This window comes from Rhinolophus hipposideros, assembly GCF_964194185.1.
Source record: "Rhinolophus hipposideros genome assembly, chromosome: 15".
Classification (NCBI taxonomy): Eukaryota; Metazoa; Chordata; class Mammalia; order Chiroptera; family Rhinolophidae; genus Rhinolophus; species Rhinolophus hipposideros.
In genome coordinates this window covers 23654664-23676255 of record NC_138061.1, presented here as the reverse complement: position 1 = coordinate 23676255, position 21592 = coordinate 23654664, and the positions used below count along the sequence as shown (strand labels likewise).

Genomic DNA, 21592 nt, shown 5'->3' with positions numbered 1-21592 from the left:
GGACCACTACAAATTAATGTGTAAAAAGCCCTTACATTAAATGTGTGTGTGCGCGCACACACACACACACATTCAAAGTGGGAGAATGCATATAAACACAAAATAGTGTCCCAACACTATTTGGGGGGAGAAAAGAGCCTTAGAGTCCTAGCAGTTCTGATTAGTACATTGAGCATATTTCACCCCCGCAACCCAAATTTGTATCCTTTTTTGAACACAGTATAAACAAAGAAGAGCCTTGATGCTTATTGAGGATTTAGATAACTACTGCCCTGTTAAGATTTTTTTTAATTGTTTCATTATGACTCCATCTCCATCTATTGATCAAGGGATTTCTTGCCTCACTTAACTCCATAATCTGTTGCTCAGATTAAGAAAATGTGGAAACTATTGTTTGGTACCATGAGTACAGACTTTAAAGAGCTACCTTGGAGGCTTGGATGATTCAAACACTATAATCCAAGAAAAGCAACTAACTGATCACGCAGAACGTGTTTTTATGCATTACTCTTTTTTATGGACTGCACATGCAATGAAACGAATTAGATTAAATGCTTTGTAGATGTGCTGTAATAGAAGCAGGAATTTACTCGTGTAGAAACATCCAACAGAAGCACTCAGACAAGAGATAGGAAATAAAACATGTAAAAAAGCCCTTAATGAACAACGTATGTCTTTATTCATTCCACACATTTTGAGCATCTATTACGTTCTTTTTGTACGTAAGAAACAATGCTAGTTATAATAACTTCTCAGTTAGGAGAAACAGAAAAATGTCCCTTATTTTAGTATTTCCTTTCTTGCATCACTACTACCTAGTATATAGACAGCTGTGCATGTGTGCTTTTTGGATGAATGTGAGACCTGTACATTCACTGTTTATCTTCTACCCTCCACTTTGCCACCTTGTTCGCCATTTTATTCCTCATTAATTCTTCCTCCTGAAGGCTAACTGGGAAGGAAAAGAGGTGAACTTCAGGTCAGTCAGGCATGCTTAGCTTCCAAAGCAGTTAAATCTCAGTGCAATAAACTTTAAAGACCTGTCTAAATTCTTTTGTGTCATTTAAGATTTTGTTCCATCCAACTGATTGAATAGGCCTGCCCCTCAAAACTTGGACATCCTTGTGATTGATATATTGGTTAATAGTTATAACAGTGTCTGACCTACCTCCGGAGAATTTTGTAGTAAGTTAAGAGTCTGTCTAAAAAAACGAAGGAACTCTTAAGTTGCTCAGTACTTATTACAGGAGAGACTCAACTGTATGGTTTACATCGCTTACCTTTTATGGTTTACAATTACAAAAAAAAAGTAGATACCATTTTATAGATGTGGAAACTGAGGCTCAGGCTATACTCTGAGTAGTCTGTCAGTTTGTAAAGAAAAACCCTGGCTAACAGTCTCCAAAGCACAGGCCATTGACAAAGGAGGACTGGAGATTGCTGGTGGCTTTCACTAATCTATGCTGTCCACACTTAAACATGGGTAATTGAAACCTGACCCTATGTTCCCTTCCAAAATCTCCAAGGAATCTGGCTGCAGAGACTTCATAGATAACGCCTTTCAGCAGCTGAGAAACAAAATACTTCCGTGGAATAAAAAGTCTTTATTTCAATGTGTTTTTTTCCTTCTTAAAAAAAAAAAGAAAAGAAAAGAAAACAATCCACCACAGCACTTAACAAGAATATTAACAGAATGGACAAGTCTTCAAATCTGGCTGTGCAGACTACCGAGGAAATGGTGACAGCATTTCGGCACTTTGGCCTAAGATGCTAAAGACAATGTAATGAACAGCTGGGGATTTCGGAGACACGATTGTGAGACAGAAAACCCAACTGTAGGCCATCGTCACTGAAGGTAGCTGCCGGGCTGGGGTTGCTTCTGCAAACCTCGTCCCTCGCTCTCGATCAGGCGGGTGTCGCCAGCTGCCGCAGCGCCCACGGCGGCCCGCGCCTTCCCGCCCCCAAGGGCCAGCCAAGGCTGACGCGGCGGGGACTCGGCAGCGAGCCCCCATCCCGTGCACACGTGACGGCGGGGCGGTTTTCCTTCTCCCCTCCCCCTTCCCGAAACCCCTCCTTCTCCTGAGAGGCTGCGGCTCTCTATTGCGCTACTATTGCAATGACCGCCGTGCCAGCCAATCAGAACGCGACTCTTCAAGTAAGACCCGCCCCCTGATGGTCCTCAGGTTCCTTCCCGCTCACACAGGAGTCACTTCCGAAGAAAGAGAACCGCCATGAAGAGAGCAGGGGGTGCCGCCCACCTCCGCTCCGACAGCCTCCCGGAGTCCCAGCAGCAAGACGGCAACCACGCACCCAACTTCTCCAGCCACAGCTCATGCCGCCGTCGCCAGCGGCGCCGACATGACAAGGCGCTGCATGCTCACTAGACCAGGTTTCCCCTCATCCCCAGCCCCGGGGTCGTCGCCCCCGCGCTGTCATCTGAGACCGGGTAGTACCGTCCCTGCTGCAGCGGAAAAGAGAACACAGAGTCCTGGGGAAAGGTACCGTGCGGAGGGCTTGAGAAGAGGCCGGGTCGCGGGGCAAGGGTACAAGGGAGGATTGCGGACGGCCGCTCTTCCAGCTCCCGCCATCCTCGGCGAGCTCAGGCCTCTGTTTTCCGGGGCCTGGCAAACCCCTCCCCGCCTTCGCGCGGGGGCTCCTGGGAGTTGGAGTTTTCTTTTCTGTAGTTGGGACGTTGTCCTCGGTCTAGTGACCTCCTCCGGGATGGCTAGGGAGAGCCCGCCTTAGGTGGAACGTAGTTTTTGTCCTTTACGGTAGCTGGACCCGGGGCCCTACCCGGTTAATGCATATTTACGTGGTTTCTGTTCTTTTGTCAGTTTTACTGATCCTAGTGGTTTAATAGTACAAACCTTTCCGTCTTGTGGGTGAAATTATGTAAGATGTGATGAGGAAGACCCTTCCATGAATTACTTTATAGTTCAATATACACGGTAATTCATACTTGAAAGAACATGCATGTTGGGCGTGTGGTGTTTTCTCCAGTAACTTGACTTCTCGCCAAGAGGCCAGTTATTATGTAAACATTTTGTGGGAGCCTATGTGATGAGATGGGGAGTTCCTCAAATGACATCCTCTGACAATAAAACGTATTTGCATTCTCTACACACTTGGTACTGTCTTTTTTATTGTAAGTTTTAAAAGCTTGTGACATAAGTTTAACCGTAAATTTATCTTCTAATATTGTGGTACAGATCCACAATCCCTTATTTCTGAAAGTCAGAAAGGTATGAAAACCCAAAGTTTTCAATAGGTCTGGCTCCACATCTTACTTGGCAGCCAAACCTGACTCGAATTAATGGAAGCTGTATAAGGTCTTTATCCCGTTAAGTGTAAGTATTCATAAATTTTGCTGGAGAGATATTAATGAGCTTGCTTACAGAGTGCAGTGTCGGACCCCACTGGGGGGCTTTACATATTGCATCCAGGTTACCCCCTTTCTAAAATCCAGTACGTTCAGCAAATTAAAATACATTTGGCTGCAAATTTTCAGATAAGGATTTGTGAGCTGTTATCGTTTATTTCTTAGTATATGTGCTGCCGAAGCGAGCACAAGTCTAACTAGTTATAAATAAGTAATAAACATTTCTGTGCATATGAACGTAGGGAACTGTTCTTTCTTGAAAGTTACATTCATAGTTATTTTACAAATTTCTTGTATGTTTTCTCAAAACGATTTTCTCTCGTATATTTCTTGAAAAGGAGCCAGGGATCTAATATTTTAGGGAAGAGATATAGTGTTTCTTTTAGTAATTAATGTAAAAGCATTCAATATTATCTTGTTTTGAATTCATTAACTGCTTCTTAATCCTGTGCCATCTCTCTTTCCTCAACCAATAACTGAAGGCATCATCCTGTGCTTTACAGAACCTCTAACATTTATTTCTTTACTCGTGGAATTAATTTGCCTGATATAATTTATGAAACCAAATGCATAGATTCTTTCATCACTCGTATTCATTTAATAACCACTTAGCTTTTCTACCAACATCTCAAACAAACATTGTAACTCTCAGTAAACCATTAAAGATGGGCATTGCTCTTTTAATGTGGCCAGTAAAGTGGACAAGATTTAGAAACTTAACCTTCAAGGGTCTTGGATTGTTCCAAGTTTTCTCTGAGTATTCCAACCTCATAGTGGATAAATATTTAGATAAACTTACAGAGCATGGCTTAGTCTCTTTCAGTAAAATACATTCATTTTAGCAAAATTTGCCAGAAAGTTAATTTTTTTGCTCTGCACATAATAACATCCCTCTTTATGCAGCTGACAAATAACTCTACATGAACAAATCAGAGTACAAATTCTGGTTGTATGATCCTGTTTCACTTTGTGTCCATTGTAGGGTGCAGGAGTCTTTAAAAATTAAAATAATTTGGTTTTTGTTATTGTTTATTTGTTAACTTTCTTCCTTTTCTCTTGGTGTTTTTCCAAGGCAACGCGTCATTTTTGTAAATATCGTAAGAATTCTTAAGTAAAAAAGTTAAGATTTTGAAACACTACTTAGTTGTGAAGACTTATTCCAATTTCTGCTGTTACTTAGATTAGTATCTTTCTGTAGTGTATAAAGAGGGTAGTATAAGGTTAATACTTGTTCCTTTCTGCCTTTTCCCTAGCACACTCTTCATCTGGCTCACCAGACCAGCCAAATCACCCATATTGCCATTCTACCATCTATTCTGGTTATGAGTCTGTTCCGGTTTTACTCAGTTTTTACAATCTCCATTATTCATTCAGCAAACATCTATTAAGCCTTATTTTGTGAGTAAATATATCAAGGAATAGGATCAGATCCTTTCAACATCTTTTATTCTATGTAACATCTAGCTTTTCAGTCCTAGGAAGCACTTTACCAATTCTCTAGATCCACACTCCAATTTAGTCACTTTAGTACTATAGATTATATAAGCCTCAGTTGGGCTTTTATAAATTTACTCCTACAAGAAGTGGTGAATTTTATTTTCAGTTTTTTATAATCAAAGCATTATTGCCATTGTCAGAATTTGATTAAACCAGGTAGTGAAATCCAGCCTCTATTCTATAAATCTACTAGTGTTTTCCACTTAATCTGAATTATTGAGGTTTTAATATTTGCTTATTGATACCATATTAGTTATGCTTTTATTTTCAGGAAGCAGTCAATTATAGATTTCTTCAGATCAGCTTCAAAACAAGGTATGTTACACTATTAATGCATTTTTTTGTGGGATTTTTTTGGGAGGAGGAAGAAGGATTCAATTTTAAAATCTCTAAATTCTTATTAAGTTGATTAAACACAGTGTTCAAAACTGAAAATACAATGAAAATGCAGTTTTCTACAAAGATAAACACGTTTTAAACATGAAAAACTCTTTGTTGTTATGCTTTCTTACATTTAACATTATTCCAGTCAATAATTTTCATAGTGCATACTATTTTGATTCTCTGATAGAATAACTTATTTCATAAATAGAGCTATAGGGAGCTTACATGGTATTATAAAAGGGAATTATGTTCTAATTAATCAATTTGAAGTTTTTCTGATGGATTAGTATTTTAAATGTTAATCTAAATATTTATACAAAATGTAATAAATAGTATATATTTAATAACATGCAATTTGTGTTTTAATTGACTATTTAGACAAACATATGTTGGATTCGCCACAAAAATCAAACATCAAATATGGAGGAAGTGGTTTGTCCATCACTGGAACAGAGCAATTTGAAAGGAAACTATCCTCACCAAAAAAACTTAAACCCAAAAGGATGCCATCAGAAAAGAGCCCTATAATAGAGGCTTTCATGAGAGGTGTTAAAGAGCACCCTAAAGATTGTGGTGTACATGAGTCATGTCGGCCTTATGTGTCACTAACCAACTGTCCAAAGACGGTTACTAAAGTCTGTTTTCCTCCTCCCTATCACTTGTCAAAAGAGGTGAAGACACTCAAGAAAAAACATCGATCTCCAGAGAGAAGGAAGTCACTGTTCATTCATGGAAATAGCAGGGAGAAGAATGATAGAGATCGAGGCAAAACCAATGCAGATTCCAAAAAGCAGGCCACAGTGACAGAAGCTGACATCTTCAAGAACACCTCCAGAAGTCTTAGCAGCAGGAGCAGCCTATCCAGGCACCACCCAGAGAGCCCACTGGGAGCTAAGTTCCAGTCGTCTCTAGCTTCTTACTGCAAAGAAAGGGAACAAAAAAAGTTGAGACGGGAGCAAATGGAGCAGAGAATCAACTCAGAAAATTCTTTCTCAGAAGCAAGCAATCTTTCCTTAAAATCCTCTAGTACAGGAAGAAATTGTCAACTAAGGCAGGAACAGAGTAAACAAAATGATGTCACACCTGGAAAGAGTAATCTTTCAAACCTGGTATGTGCAATAATTACTGAATTAGCTTGGCTACTGCTTTATATTTAGACACTATATCTAAAAATATTTAATAATTGTTAACATCACATTGACATCTTTTGTTAAGGAAATACTGATACGCAGTTTATATAGAAGCTAGTTTAATTAAGTTTTCTCCAACTATCCATCAAACTCAGTAAAGCAGTGTTTCTTGCCCTTAATTTTTTCAGACCAGGAACAAAGATCTTTCTTAATCAGGAAAGTAAGCATTCTTTTTTTTTTTTTTTAGGCAAGTGTAGTCATGTTTAAATTAAGCTGTGCTGAAGGGACATACTTGAGGAATGGGAAATCAAAAATAGCAGGAAGTAGTTTAGAATAGAGGTCCTTAAAACGTGGCCCCTGGGTTAGCAACATCAGCGTCACCTGGGAACTTTTTAGAAAAACAAATCTCAGGCCCCACCCCAGACCTACTGAACCAGACACTAGAGGCAGAATTCAGCAATTGGCGATTAACAAGCCTTGCAGACGATTCTAACGCACTTTAAAGTTTGAGGATCTTTGGTTTAGATTGCATATAAATCTTACATAATTGAGTATGGGTCTTAGAACGCTATCCAAATGCATCTTAACCTCATCAGATTTCTCTTTTGAGAATAGACCAAACTTAGATTAGCGTAAAAGCTATCCCTCTCCCCTGAAAAGTTAAGTACATGTGTTTCAAAGAGATTCTCTACATACAGAGCAAATACAGAAGATCAGATAAAACAAAAGTACTATGTTGAAATGCTATGAGATTTTAAAACCAGATACTAGACCAAAAATAAACCAAACTGACGTTCTAGGAGTGAATGGAGATTGTTGCATTATATGTTGCTGGAAAATATATTTGTAAACTCATACGGTTTGCAAGGAATTTGGTGCCTTTACCAGTGAGATTTGCTAATGATCAATAGAGGTTAGTAATATTTGGTCCTTTTTTTTTTTTTTTTTTTAATATTTGGTCCATTTTTATAAGCTTTCAGTGTTTGCTGTTACATCAGTAGTAAACAGAAGTGTTGAAGAGTGAGTTGTAGCCATTTGACTGGCAAATATCAGGTTTACTATTTCTTTATCAAAATAATCGTACACTGCTCTAATGAAATATTAATCTTGAGTTATTAGTACAAATCTAAATTTGCATTATGAAAACTGACTTTGTGGCATTTTTACATTTTTATGATACAAATGCCCTTTGTTTTTATGATAAAACTTACAAATTTAAAATATTTTATTATAGAAATTTGACTTTTCCTTCAAATGTAGGTGCTTATTTTATTCAATCTAGAAATCTGTGTTTAACTGTTAGGAAGAAAAATGCATATTCTTTATTTCCCCGAACTCCTAATTAATTTTTTCTCATTTTGCTAATAGGAAAATGGACATCTCTCAAGAAAAAGATCGTCCTCTGATTCGTGGGAACCTGCTTCAGGTAGAATCAAAATTAAATTTATGAATTTTTAAATAAATTTGCATCTTAATGGCACTGTTTTTTAAAGCAAATTTGTTTAAATATGCAGTTCCCTTCCTAGAGGTGAATTGAGTGTCTCAGATTAGTTTAGAGTTTGGTAAAATTATATTCAAAAGGAATATCCTTGAATTGAGTATGTATAACCTGTGGTTTATCTTGACTCTTCTCTGCCTTCAAGAGTTCTTAACAGTGTGTTTCTCATTTTGGTATTCAGTGTTCTACTTCTGGATCCTTGGCTACAATTAAGCATAATCTTATATTCTTGGAATTGTGGACTATCTGAGGGCTTCTTATTAAAGATGCTTTGTATAAGGTTGAAACTGTTACAAAACAATGTTTTGTAACATGGTCCAAAACAATGTTTCCTATATTTCAAAAAGGTCCTTTTTTAATATCAAATTTCAAGGACACCTACATGATATTAGTTTGTACTTTTTGTATCTGTTGGTTGAGAAATGCATAATAACAAATAGCTACTGTTAATATAGTAATTCTTAAAGTATCTTTATCTTTTTTTAAATTAGAAAATAGAACAGTATAAAATTCAAACGCTGCAGAAATTTATAACACAGAAAATGAACGGGCCCCTGAAATAACAACTGTTAATAGTTTGGTGTATTGACGTTTTTTTTCTGCTATGACAGAAAATTGAAAAATGGACTTTACAAATTTCCATACTCAGTAAGATACATTGGACATAATGATAATAGCCAACATTTATTGAGCACTTACTGTGTATCATATCCTCCTGTTCTATGTCTTTTTAATTTATTTGAGCCTCACATCCGTATAAGGTGGTTACTTTTGGAGATGAGAAAACAGGTCCAGAGAGAGAGTTCTGCCTCATCATTCTTCAGGAGTCGTGTTAAACTCTGTGTTTCATATATTCTATAGGTACATTGCATTATGACCAAGTGATCCTGAGTGTTAAAATCAATCTTTAGCCCAGTCTGAAATCATACTTTACTGTCATAGAAGGAGCTTCTAGGAATCAGGAAGATTTGAAGTTTTATGTGGTTTTAAAATTTTATTTAACTTTTACAACATTGATCAACTTTTAGTGAATTTTGACATTATAGTACAAGAACAATAATTTCTTGGCCATGAGATTGCTCCTGTCCTCACTGTGTTACACATTTGTGATACTAAATACATGATTACTTGACACTGAGGTACATGGAAGAACAAAATACTTTCAGGCCAGTTCTGTCAGTATAAGGGGCTGCTGGTGGTGGTGTTGCCACCAAGCTATTCAGCTTTTTTTCCCTCTGATAACGACTATGATAAAAATTATCTTTAGTTCATGAGATTTTATCAATAGTAAAATTGATTAAAGTAGTTTCATTTATATAATCCCACATTACTGAAGTTTTTGAACACTGCTTGAAAAAGATGCTTTCTACATATTCTCAGAGTCAGACTTAAGATGGTTGCCTTCACTTATATTTTTATTTCTAATTTGTATATTTTTCATAATCATAATTGTATTATACTCTTAATCAATATACATTTATACTTCAGCTGACTATCAATATAAAGGACATAAGGGGATTTTTCTTTCACTCTAGATAACAGAAAGAATGCTTATCTTTATCTGATAGCGAATAGATATTAATGATCTAAAGGTTGTCTCATTCATATCACTGCTATTACAATTATCAGTTGTGATGGTTCTATACATAATCACACATTCATTAATCACACACAAATACGGTTGGGGATTTCAGAAGTGTTGGTAGTGTAGACATTTGACTCTTTGGTCTTCCAGAGCCCATCTTTTGGCTGAATTCTGAGGTCCAATTTAATCCACCCCTAGTTTATTCCATAATTTGTTAATAACCAATCCTCTATTAATAAGGATTTGGATCTTTCCTTTTTTTCTTTTTACAAAATCAATTCTTCTCTTATCTGAGTGTTTTATATACCAATAGATATTTGAAATATAAAACATTCAGTCTGCAGGTTGTAAAAGGGGTGCAAAAAGAATCATGAAATTTTTGCAGTTAATCCACTGCCCTAGAGAGCTTGCAAAAAGGGAGCCTGCCTGCAGTACCAATTCACCCTCCTCTTACTTCTAGATGTTAAAAGCTGTTAATAAGCTGATTTTTCCTAAATTTTGCCAACTTATCCTCCTGGATAAGTCTTCAATTCCTGAACAAAGCAGGAATTTCTCATTACTAACTGTATATAAATTGTCTGACTTCTCAAGGAAAATGGAATAAAGCTCAAACTGGCAGCTCTGTAACTCTCTTTTTTATACAATAAAAAAAACTTTATATAATCAGTGTAAGTCTGCCCCGAGTCTTGTCTTTTCCATAGTTATTTGATTTCTCAGCCTGCGCTATAAGGGACCCCTTATAGTATTAGGATCAGCTTTTACAAGGCATTTAACATCAGAAAACTGAGTGGGCATGAATGATTTCTTCAGGTAAAAGGAGATATCTGTGAAAGAATGGAGATAGGGGCATTTGTTTATAAATGGAATTTTCCAGATTATGTATTCATCAAGGTAGTCAAATAATTGTTTAACTCTTGAGGTTTTTGTTTGTTTATTTTTGTTTTTAATCTGTTGAGGATTTGGGGACATGGAGGCTTTGTCCATGTGCAGAAGGAAACTTGATTTAGGGAAATTTTAATTTTTGAAAATACTAATTATATAAATAGTAAATTTCTAATGAGTGATGAATTTTAAAAGTAAATTAATGAAATCACATTTTTAAACACAATAAGAAATGTTTAAAAACTGGTTAATTCAAATATATGTGGTTATTAAAGTGCTTCTGGATGGAGCTCTTAATAAAGCATGTGTGAGTTTCCTGGGGCTACCATAACAAAGTACCGAAACCTGGCTGGCTTAAAACAACAGAAATTATCTCATGGCTCTGGAAGCTAGAAATCCAGACTTAAGGTTATCAGCAGGGCCATGCTCTTTCTAACAAGTCTAAGGGAGAATCCTGTCTTGCCTCGTCCAGTTTCTGGCGTTTGCCTACAATCCTTGGCATATTTTGACTCGTAGATGCGTTACTCCAGTCACATAGCATCTTCTTGTGTGTCTTCACGTCATCTGCCCTCTGCATGTCTGCCTCCATGTCCAAATTTCCCTTTTTATAAAGATAGCAGTCATTGGATTAGGACCCACCCTAATGACCCTATTTTAATTTGATTATACCCTGTAAACAACCCTATTTCTAATTAAGGTCACATTATGAGGTTCGGAGAGTTAAAGACTTCAACATACTTTGGGAGCCACAATTCAACCCTTAACACAGCTGAAGATTGGAGGGATACATGGGAAAGGATAAACAATTACATCCTATTGAAAAAGACTTGGATGAATTTTTTTCTAATTGAGAAATTAAAATTTACCTTCAACTAGTTACTGTATATATGTTTTAAGGTGCTACAAATTTATATATAGAAATGTTGCATTTCTAGAACCAGGTACTTTGGTCTAAGAAAGAGTATATGCACTTTGAGGGAAAGTGCCTTTGGAATCCCTTCCTTGATACAAATGCAGTTTTTTATGTTTTGGAGAGTGACACCTTTAATTTTATTTAGGTAGTAAACTTTTAATAGTTTGGGAATGAAGATGAACATTTGTCATTAGCTTTAAATTTCTTGGAGTGACTAATGTTTATCAGTTAATAAATAAATGATAGTATTAACTCTTTTTCTTCATTCCATATGGGAACTAATCTCCGCCTAAACTTGTAGAATTTAAACATGTTGTCAGGGTGTTCTAGACACTCACTGAATAAATTTGACTAAGATAGGACAATATGCTTTTCACTAATCTGGCAAAAATTAAATTTTAGCAGGCTCTAAACAGAATAAATTCCCTGACAAAAGAAAAAGGAACTCTATGGACTCAGATCTGAAAAGCACAAGAGAATCTATAATGCCAAAAGCAAAAGAGTCCTTCCTTGAGAAGCGTCCTGACGGACCACATCAGAGAGAGAAATTTATAAGACATATTGCACTGAAGACACCTGGTGATGTATTGCGCTTGGAAGATATATCCAAGGAACCGAATGGAGAAGCTGATCGCTCCTCTGCAGGCTTGGCACCTTCAAATTCTGGGCACCATTCTTCCAGGAATAGTGACCAAATCCGTGTGGCAAGTACCAAAGAGACTAAGATGCAGAAACCCCACTTACCTTTACCTCAGGAAAAGTCTGCAGTTAAAAAAGCTAGCAACCTTCAGAAAAACAAAACTGCTAGCTCTGTGGCATCAAAGGAGACAAAACTACCTTTACTTTCCCATGTTCCAAATGCTGGTTCCTCTCGGGCACCATTAAATACTAAAAATTGCACTCTTCCAGTTCCTAAAAAAGATAAAGAGCGTTCCTCATCTAAAGAATGTTCTGGGCATTCTACAGAGTCCTCCACACATAAGGAACACAAAGCAAAGACTAATAAGGCTGATGATTCTAATGTATCTTCAGGGAAAATTTCTGGGGGATCTTTGCGTTCAGAATATGGCACATCTACAAAGTCTCCCCCCGCTGCTTTGGAAGTTGTGCCATGTAGCCCAAGCCCTACAGCACCTTCAGATAAAGCCCCTTCAGATAAAAAGAGTTCAGGAAATTTCAATGCAGGTAGCAATGCACTGAAAAGAAAACTAAGGGGTGATTTTGATAGTGATGAAGAAAGTTTAGGTTACAACTTAGACAGTGATGAGGAAGAAGAAACATTAAAATCACTGGAAGAAATAATGGCTCTGAACTTCAATCAGACTCCTGCATCCACAGGAAAGCCTCCTGCTCTTTCCAAGGGGCTTAGATCTCAGTCATCAGACTATACAGTAAGTAGTTCTATAACATTTATCTTTACTTGAAGAGGGAACGGTGGATTGATTAGTGAAAGAGGGATAGAATATTAACACTTATTTTAAAATTCAGAATGGTACAGCTCATAATTGGTCTGAAACTGGTATATTTCTCGTTTGGTTAGTGGGTTTCCCATATCTTTAGTTTTATTACTGTAAATCAGTGGTCTCCAAACTTTCTTGATCACACACACTTCTATTAGTAAAAAAATTTTGAGCATGCACCCCAATAATAATGTGTACTTATAGATGAATACGTGTACCACTATTCTATGTACTTTATAAAGCATATGCAAAAATAGAATTTAAAGGAAGAAGAAAAAAGCAGTAATTTCCTATAGAAGTTATGTAGAAGTTACTATAGACTAAGTTCTACTGGAGTTTCTATAGAAGTTCCATATAAATAGAAGTTCTATTATTTTCTTCCTGCACCCCAATGGATCACCTTGCACACCCCCTGCTTTGGAGACCACTGCTGTAAATGAAGGTAGAGTGTAGAAATGTTGTTACTTGTGGTGTGCAATTTTATTTATAAAGTGCTTCATTCTATCTTGGGAATAAGCTGAATTAAATTCTAATATGTCTGTAAAATTTGGTGGGGAAGGTGTTAATGTTCCATGGTAACACCTACAGATTAGTAGTTTGATTCCACTAAAATCGAATTTAAAAATAAAGACAGGGTAGCCCTGGAGTCCCTGGGTGTTTGCAGTCAGTTCCTAAGGCGAGCAGGGTTTTATAAGTAGTGCCTTTCCTAATAGATGGTAAAATTGCCTGCAATACAAGATACTAGATTTAAAGCATGATGGTGAAAATTCTCTTAAGAGAGGTATCCTCTTGGCCTCGGTTTTTGAAATAGAAAATAATTCTTTAGTACTCTAGATAACTTAAAACATCACAATTTTTCTAAGATATGTTATAAAGTATTTCTAAATGTTCTTCTTGTTTTAGGAACGTATTCATAGTGGAACTTACACAAATACTCTAGAGCGTCTAGTGAAGGAAATGGAAGACACACAAAGGTTAGCATCACGTCCACCTTGCTTAATTTAACATACTGTTTATTTGTGTGGCTGGCTTTTAATTTACCTTAAAAAGTCTTGAACTGACCGCAGGGTAGGGTGCACCTGTACTCTCTGCTCTTGCGGACTCGTTACTACTTTTTAGCATTCTCCAAGCTTTTCATCAAGTTTAATTGTGCACGGGGTTTTATTAAAATCACATATATCTCCCTAAAAAAATCCCCAAACCATGAGACATTAGCATGCATTTTGTGCTAGTACTATTATGAGTTTTGCTGTCAACTGTTTTGGAAATAAGATATTCTTGTTCATAGGCTGGATCAGAAGCTCTAGGTTTTTATGGTATACTGCATGAACTAATAATATAAATTTCTTTCTGCTTACTGCGAGTATATAACTGATAGCTGAAATTCTTGATCAAAGCATTAGTAGAATTTGTACTTTTTTGTTATAAAATATACATAACAAAATTTACCATTTTAATCATTTTTGGATGTACAGTTCACTGGCATTAAGTACCTTTACGCTGCTACGCAGCCATCACCACCATCCATCTTCAGAACGTTTTTGTTTTGTTTTCCATCTTCCCTAACCAGAATTCCATACCCATTAAACAATAACACCTCATTCTCCCCTCCCACCCCCCTGGCACAACTACCTTTCTGCTTTCTGTCTATGAAATTGACTGTTCTGTGTACTTCATATAAATGGGATTGTAAGCATTTGTCCTTTTATGATGGGCTTATTTCACTTAGCATGTCTTCAGGGTTCATACATGTGGCATGTGTCAGCATTGCCTTCCTTTTTAAGGCTGAATAATGTTCCATTGTATGTATATGCCACATTTTGTTCATCTATCGATGGACACTTGGGTTACTTCTATTTTTTGACTGTTGTAAATATTGCTGCTGTGAACATGGGTATACCAGTATCTCTTCAAGTACCCACTTTCAGTTCTTTTGGGTATATACCCAGAAGCGGAATTGCTGGATCATATGGTAATTCTATGCATCATTTTTTGAGGAACTGCCATACTGTTTTCGTAGTGGCTGCACCATTTTACATTTCCACCAGCAGTGCACAAAGATTCCAGTTTCTCCACATCCTTATCAAGCCTTGGTATTCTCCAGTTTTTTGTATAATAGCCATCCTAACAAGTATGAAGTGCTGTCTCATTATGATTTTGATTTGCATTTCCCTAGTGATTAATGATGTTGAGCATCTTTTCATGTCCTTATTGGCATTTGTATAGCTTCTGTGGGGAAATGTCTATTCAGATCCTTTTCTCATTTTTTAATTGAGTTGTTTGGGTTTTTTGTCGTTTGCATAGGTAGAATTTTTTTTTAATGTTTGTATGCTTGTCTAGGCCAAGTTTTGAAACCAGCATAACCAAACATGTCATTTCTGTATCAAGCTACTCTTGAGGAAAATGTTTAGAATTATGACTGACACCCTCCTACATGCACACACAGAGAAATCAAAAAGTTTCAGGATCGTAATGACTCTAATAAAATGTATGTGACTAATTGCAAACAGCTTTTGCTAATGAGAGGGGGAAAATATATTCCTTACTAGTTCAAGGAATATCCTTGAAACTAGCCCAGAGAACTTCACTAAAAGCTCAGCTGGCTTAAAGTAGTTATATATGTGTCTCAAACTTGATAACTAAGTAGCTAGCAGCTATAGGAATTGCAGATACTTAGTAGATCAGAAGCGTTCTCTCTGAATGTAATTACAAACATTGTTTCTATTGTAAAATTCTTTAAGCGTTTCATGAATTCATGTAATTTATGATGTCAGATCTGAAGTTGCTTATTTAAAGTTGAACATTGCACAGACCAAAGGCAGGTGGTAGTTTGCTCTGATGATTGACTCTTTCCTGTACTGATAGAGCAGTACATTTACTGGTCATTTACTGTTGTATTATACTCATCTATTATGGGGCTGGAGCTGGATGGGAATAAGGACCTGGGTTAAAATAACTTAACCTTGGTAAATCAGTATAAACAAGGACTTTAGAACTGAGCTCTCTGGCTTTGAATCCCTGCTCCTTGCATTGTGAGCTTGAGCAAATAGGCTTTTGTAATGTCTGTTTCCTCATGTATAAATGGGTAATTATAAACTACCACACGGGGTTGTTATGAGGGTTAAATACTTAAAGCTCTTAGTACAGTGCCTGTCGCATAGTAAGTGCTCACTTAGTAAGGGTTATGTGTTGTAATGATAATGACTACTGCTGCCGGAAGCCTAGTTAACATTATCAGGTTGTTGTCTCCTAGAAGTCAAATGAGCATTAAAGATGAGAGGGCATAATCAAATTAGTGATATTTATTCTTTGCCATTTTTCCTTCCCCTTTCTCTAAGTGATTTGGACATCATTCTTGAAGTCCTAGCTATAAAAAAATATTCAAGTCTTTTATGCGATGCAACACTGTTCTAATACCATACCATTAGCTGGATAAAAACCTAATACCTAAAACAGATTTTCTGTGTTTGGTGAAAATAGTGTATACTCTATCATACACCGTGATGTGTTTGGGAGACATGATTTGATCTATAGTGTACATAAAGTTTATCTTATAACAGGTACTTAATAAAAAGTATTCCTTGGTGCTGCTCTTAGACATAAACCAAAGATTTTTTATTTTGTGCGGCGTTGATGATATATTTTTAGGGCAAACCATAGATTACAACATTCTTTCAATTCTCAGGCTAGATGAACTGCAGAAGCAACTACAGGAAGATATAAGGCAGGGCCGAGGCATTAAATCCCCAATCAGAATTGGAGACCAAGACAGCACAGATGATGAGGATGGCCTCTTAGAAGAGCACAGGTACACTATTTTTCATAGCGTATACCCTATTAAGTTTATACATTTTAAAATTTGTTTTTGTAAAATAAATGGGCCATTGATGGTTATTTACTTAGTAGATAATCTATGATGGGTTTCTAATCCATCTGTGATGGATTTGAAAGGCAAATGTTAAGGCCAATTTACATCGTTTATCTTTTCTCCTGGTTATTGTTTCTCTTCACACAGACACATTTAGTGGCTTTGGACTGACAACTAGCAAAAAGTGGGAGGAGAAAAACACATGTTCTCTTGGTAGTCTTCTAATCTGGGATTAACATTGGACCTAAGAAAAGTTTGCTTTGCACCCAACTTTGAAATACAAAATTATATGCCATATAACTGTTTGGTATTCAGTAACTTTTTTTTTTTTTTAATTTCAGGGAATTTCTAAAGAGATTTTCAATTACAGTTGATGCTATTCCTGATCATCATCCAGGTGAAGAAATATTTAATTTCTTCAATTCTGGAAAAATTTTCAATCAATATACCTTGGATTTAAGAGACTCTGGTTTTATTGGACAAAGTGCTGTAGAAAAGCTTATTCTTAAGTAAGTAGAAAAATAGACATTTCACTTTTTCATATATAAAAATTATTCAAAGAATCTGACTGATGTAATCTAAAAGGTTAATTTCTATTATGAACTGTCCAATTTCATAATCCTCTTACTATTGCCCTTTTTGTTTTTGTTTTTGTTTTTTTTGTTTGTTTGTTTTTAAAGATTTTATTGGTGAAGGGGAACAGGACTCTATTGGGGAACAGTGTGCACTTCCAGGACTTTTTTCCAAGTCAAGTTGTTGTCCTTTCAATCTTAGTTGTGGAGGGTTCAGCTTCAAGTTGTTGTCCTTTCAGTCTTAGTTGTGGAGGGCTCAGCTCAGCTCCAGGTTCAGTTGCCGTTACTAGTTGCAGGGGCGCAGCCCACCATCCCTTGCGGGACTCGAGGAGTTAGACTGGCAGCCTTGTGGTTGAGAGCCCACTGGCCCATGTGGGAATTGAACTGGCAGCCTTCGGAGTTAGGAGCACGGAGCTCTAACTGCCTGGGCCACCGGGCCGGCCCTGCCCTTTTTGTTTTATTATTTAATTATAGGAAGCAGTGTAAGATAAGTCGTTGGGCACATCACATGCCTTTATTAGTTAAGATTAAGATCAGTATATAATAACAGTGACAGAATAACAGAAGCTTAAATAAGAGGTATGTTTGTTTCTTATGTGAAAGAGTTCAGAGGTAGGAAGTGCAGATTATATTCGTCATATAGTCTTCACCGTCTTTAGCACTTAGTTGCTTCAGGTGCTACTGGAGCTCCTCCAGCCTTTACATTCAAATTCCCAGAAATCCCACACAACATCTCTACTTACGGTTCATTACGTAGAACTTAGCATGGCCACACCAGCTGCGAGGAAGGCTCGGAAGTGATTTTTAGTTCAGGCAGCCAGTGTACCCAGCTAAAAATGAGGGTTTAGTTACCAAGAGGAAACATAAGGATAGATGTTGGGAAAAGCAACTAGCTGTCACTACCACAATACTTTTCTCTCAAATTAATACAAAACTAATTTATTTTGGCACATGGTGTCTCAGATCCAAAGAAATCACATTAATTCTGGCGCTGAATTTTATGGAAGTACAAACCCAAGCTGGCAAAAGCAGATGACGTCCTGAGACTTGATAGGCTCCTTTTCAACACTGTCAGCTAATGTAGATTTGTCCACCAGATAAATCTAGAACAAATCAACAGATTGGATCAGCTTCAGGCCATCAGTTGAATTTCTTTTATGAGTAACCCATCCATTCCGGGGTAGAATCCACCTCCATGAACTTAAGGATGGTTTGCTTGTTCATTTCCCTGATTATGTCATATGTGAAGGTGGTAGAAGTTTCTTGCCGTGAAAGTAACAGTCATACTGATTTTACTGTATTTTTTCAGATCAGGAAAAACAGATCAGATTTTTTTGACAACACAAGGCTTCCTTACCTCTGCTTATCACTATGTCCAGTGTCCGGTACCTGTGTTAAAGTGGCTGTTTCGGGTAAGAGAAATATTTGGGGGTATAATTGCCTCTTACTGTATCTCCCAGTTAAAAACAAACTTTTAGAGTATAATCTTACTTGCACATTACTAGAGAAAAAAACTAATGTAGCACATCAAACCCATGATTTCAGTGGTTTAGAATAGGCAAAAGGATCAATTATAAAGAAAATGCTAATGCAGGTCGTGTGCAGGATAATGTTAGTTGTACCTGAGACATATCATCACATTGGTAAATCACTATTATAGCTTCAGAGGAGGTCTTCTAATGCTTACATACCTGAAGGGGTTTTTTTACCCTTTTTTCCCCCAGCCTGCATACATTTCTAGAATTTGACTTAGATACTAATATTTCCTCTCATTCACATATTTTTTCGTATGCAAATCCAACTGAGTGTTTCTCTTCCCCATTCATATTTAATTATTAAGTCCACTTAAATAATTGTCTTAATTTTTGTACTATCTATGTGGTAACTTTATAAATATGAGTGGTATCAGAGAACTATTACTATAATTCTCATGTGAAGTGAGGAATGAGACAAACATGGAGTTTCTATTTTGGGCTTTAAAATATTATTTCAAAGAACCTCATATTTGGCAAGAACCAGATATTCCAGTATAGCCTTTCATTTATCTTTTTCACACGTGTCATTTTTGAATGCCAGCTGTGCCAGACCCTGGAGAGAACAGCAATGAAAAAAATCAGTGTTTCTTACCTCATGAAATCCACATTGTAGTAAAGAGGAAACAGACAATAAATGTGTGTATGCACATTTATAAGTTTATTATGTCAGGTGGTAAGTGCTATGAATAAATAGGCTAAAGCAGATATAAAAAACATCCAGGGTGGGAAAGTTTGCGCGCTCTTTCTCTCTCTCTCTCTCTCTCTCTCTCTCTCTCTCTCTCTCCATATATATATATATATATATATATATATATATATATATAGTTGATGAATATATATACTTATATATATTATATATTTATACTTACATATATATACATATATATACACACACACACACACACACACACACACACACACACACACACACACACACATATACACATATATAGTGGATGAATGCCTTACTGATAAGTGTGGTCTGAGTAGAGACCTGAAGCAAGTGGTGGAATGAGCCTTACCACTATGTGGGAGAGAAGCATTCTGGGCAAAGAGAGTGACAGGTGATGAAGACTATGGGGCAGGAGCATTTGCTTCCAGTGGTTAGGAGCTAGCTACTTGGACCCCAGTAATTTTTTTTAGCAGTCCTAATTAAATAAAAAGTTGCCTCCCTACAGTTTTTTTATGTAGTGGTACTAATTATCTTTTCTATAGCTTCCCAGAATATGCCTCATCTGTCTTAACTGTCCTTCTGTTATTTTTAGACAACTATCATGGCCGTTATCTCTTCCCACACTAAACATTCTACAGCCACTAAATTTCCAGTCCCTTTACTGATCATCTTTCTGAAGACCTTTAGTTTGTCAGTGTCATTCCTAAAGTATTTGTCCCTTCCCCCCATATATGGACATATGTCCCACATAGGTCTTTTTTACCAGACATTTCCAGTGAGACTTTTACCCATCTACCCACATATTTCTGTTTATTACAATTCAAAACTTCATTTGCTTTCACGCCAGAGCTTCAGTATTCTCTAGTTATGTAATACATCTTTTCTTAAATTTGCAAGTACAATTTTGCATTCATCTATATTAATTTTGATTTTGATGTGGGCCCATCATTAAGCCTTTAAAATCCTAATGATGACATACAAGCCTGTCTTTGTGTAAGCAGTTTTTTTACACTCTCTTTATTTATTCTTTGAAAACCAAACTAATAATCATGCGTTAAGCACTTTTTCTGTGTTAAAGCACTCATTTCTCCTTTCCAATTCCAAGTACACTTTTCATAATGGAGAGACTTACCAATTTACAAGTGTTTTTTAGCAAAGTATGTCAAAATTCACTTTAATGCTCTAGTCCTATCTAATATTTTATGAATTTAATTGTTATAATGTAAATAAAATGTTTGCATCTTCATGATCTTATCATGAGTATCTAAATGTAGTAGACCAGAAAGATACTTTACTATTTTTTTTTACTATTTTCAGAGGGAATTCACATTTGATTGTGAGATATGCAAGTAAAATAGAAAGGAAGTTAAAAAAGAAGGATGAACTCCCAATTTCCAGAGGCTGTTAAATTTTAATGTATTCTAGATTGTTCTCTGTGTGTACGTAGATTGCAGTATAACAACATAAACAAAATGTGTGCTGTTTTATAGCTTGTTATTTCAGATAGCAATAAATTATCAAATGTTTTTATCTCGGTGTAGATATGTTATCCTTTTTAATGGCTTTATAGTATTCCTTTGTAGTGCTGTACCATGATTTATTTAACCCAGTCTTAATTGATAGACATTAGATTGTTGTATACACTTCTTTACTCACTTAACTCACTTTACTCAAGTACTGTGTTGCTCATCTTAGAATTCATCACCTCGGCAACAAGATTGTTATCTGAAACTTGCCCTCTGTCCCACATGTCTTTAAATGGTGCTGCCTCCTAGTGGCAGAACATAAAACACAAACATCATACATAGCAAAGACATTTACGTAGGATAATTTTGAAATGACACAAGCTGTATGTATGCCTGATTGAAGCCAGAGTCTGGGTTATTTCCTCTGATATTTTAGATTTAAATTTATCATAATCAATGGCTCCAAAGCAAAAGGAAAAGAGAAATACAGTATATTTCTCTATATATAACCACTTTAAAATTACTTTCAATATGGTTTTTTAAAAACATTTTTTTTTTTTTTTAAAGATTTTATTGGGGAAGGGGAACAGGACTTTATTGGGGAACAGTGTGTACTTCCAGGCCTTTATTCTAAGTCAAGTTGTTGTCCTTTCAGTCTTAGTTGTGGAGGGCGCAGCTCAGCTCCAGGTCCAGTTGCCATTTCTAGTTGCAGGGGGCACAGCCCACCATCCCTTGCGGGAGTTGAAACAG

At 36.5% G+C, this 21592-nt stretch overlaps 1 protein-coding gene across 4 annotated transcripts in view; it reads left to right on the top strand.

The window, feature by feature from the left end:
• Positions 1-2206: 2206 nt before the first annotated feature.
• SLF2 (SMC5-SMC6 complex localization factor 2) overlaps positions 2207-21592 on the top strand; it is a 38869-nt gene continuing 19483 nt past the window's right edge. For 2 of the 4 annotated variants that reach the window (XR_013995004.1, XM_081074677.1), the window contains exons 1-9: positions 2207-2498; positions 5148-5191; positions 5639-6369; positions 7759-7816; positions 11671-12659; positions 13632-13702; positions 16414-16536; positions 16938-17105; positions 18478-18580. Coding sequence is in view for 3 of the 4 variants with exons in the window: in XM_081074677.1 (XP_080930803.1) it covers positions 2359-2498; positions 5148-5191; positions 5639-6369; positions 7759-7816; positions 11671-12659; positions 13632-13702; positions 16414-16536; positions 16938-17105; positions 18478-18580 (2427 nt within the window). In the remaining variant the exon portion in view is untranslated. Of the gene's footprint in view, positions 2499-5147; positions 5192-5638; positions 6370-7758; positions 7817-11670; positions 12660-13031; positions 13171-13631; positions 13703-16413; positions 16537-16937; positions 17106-18477; positions 18581-21592 lie in introns of those variants that run through there. The other 2 variants (XM_081074678.1, XM_081074679.1) reach the window with 2 other exon arrangements.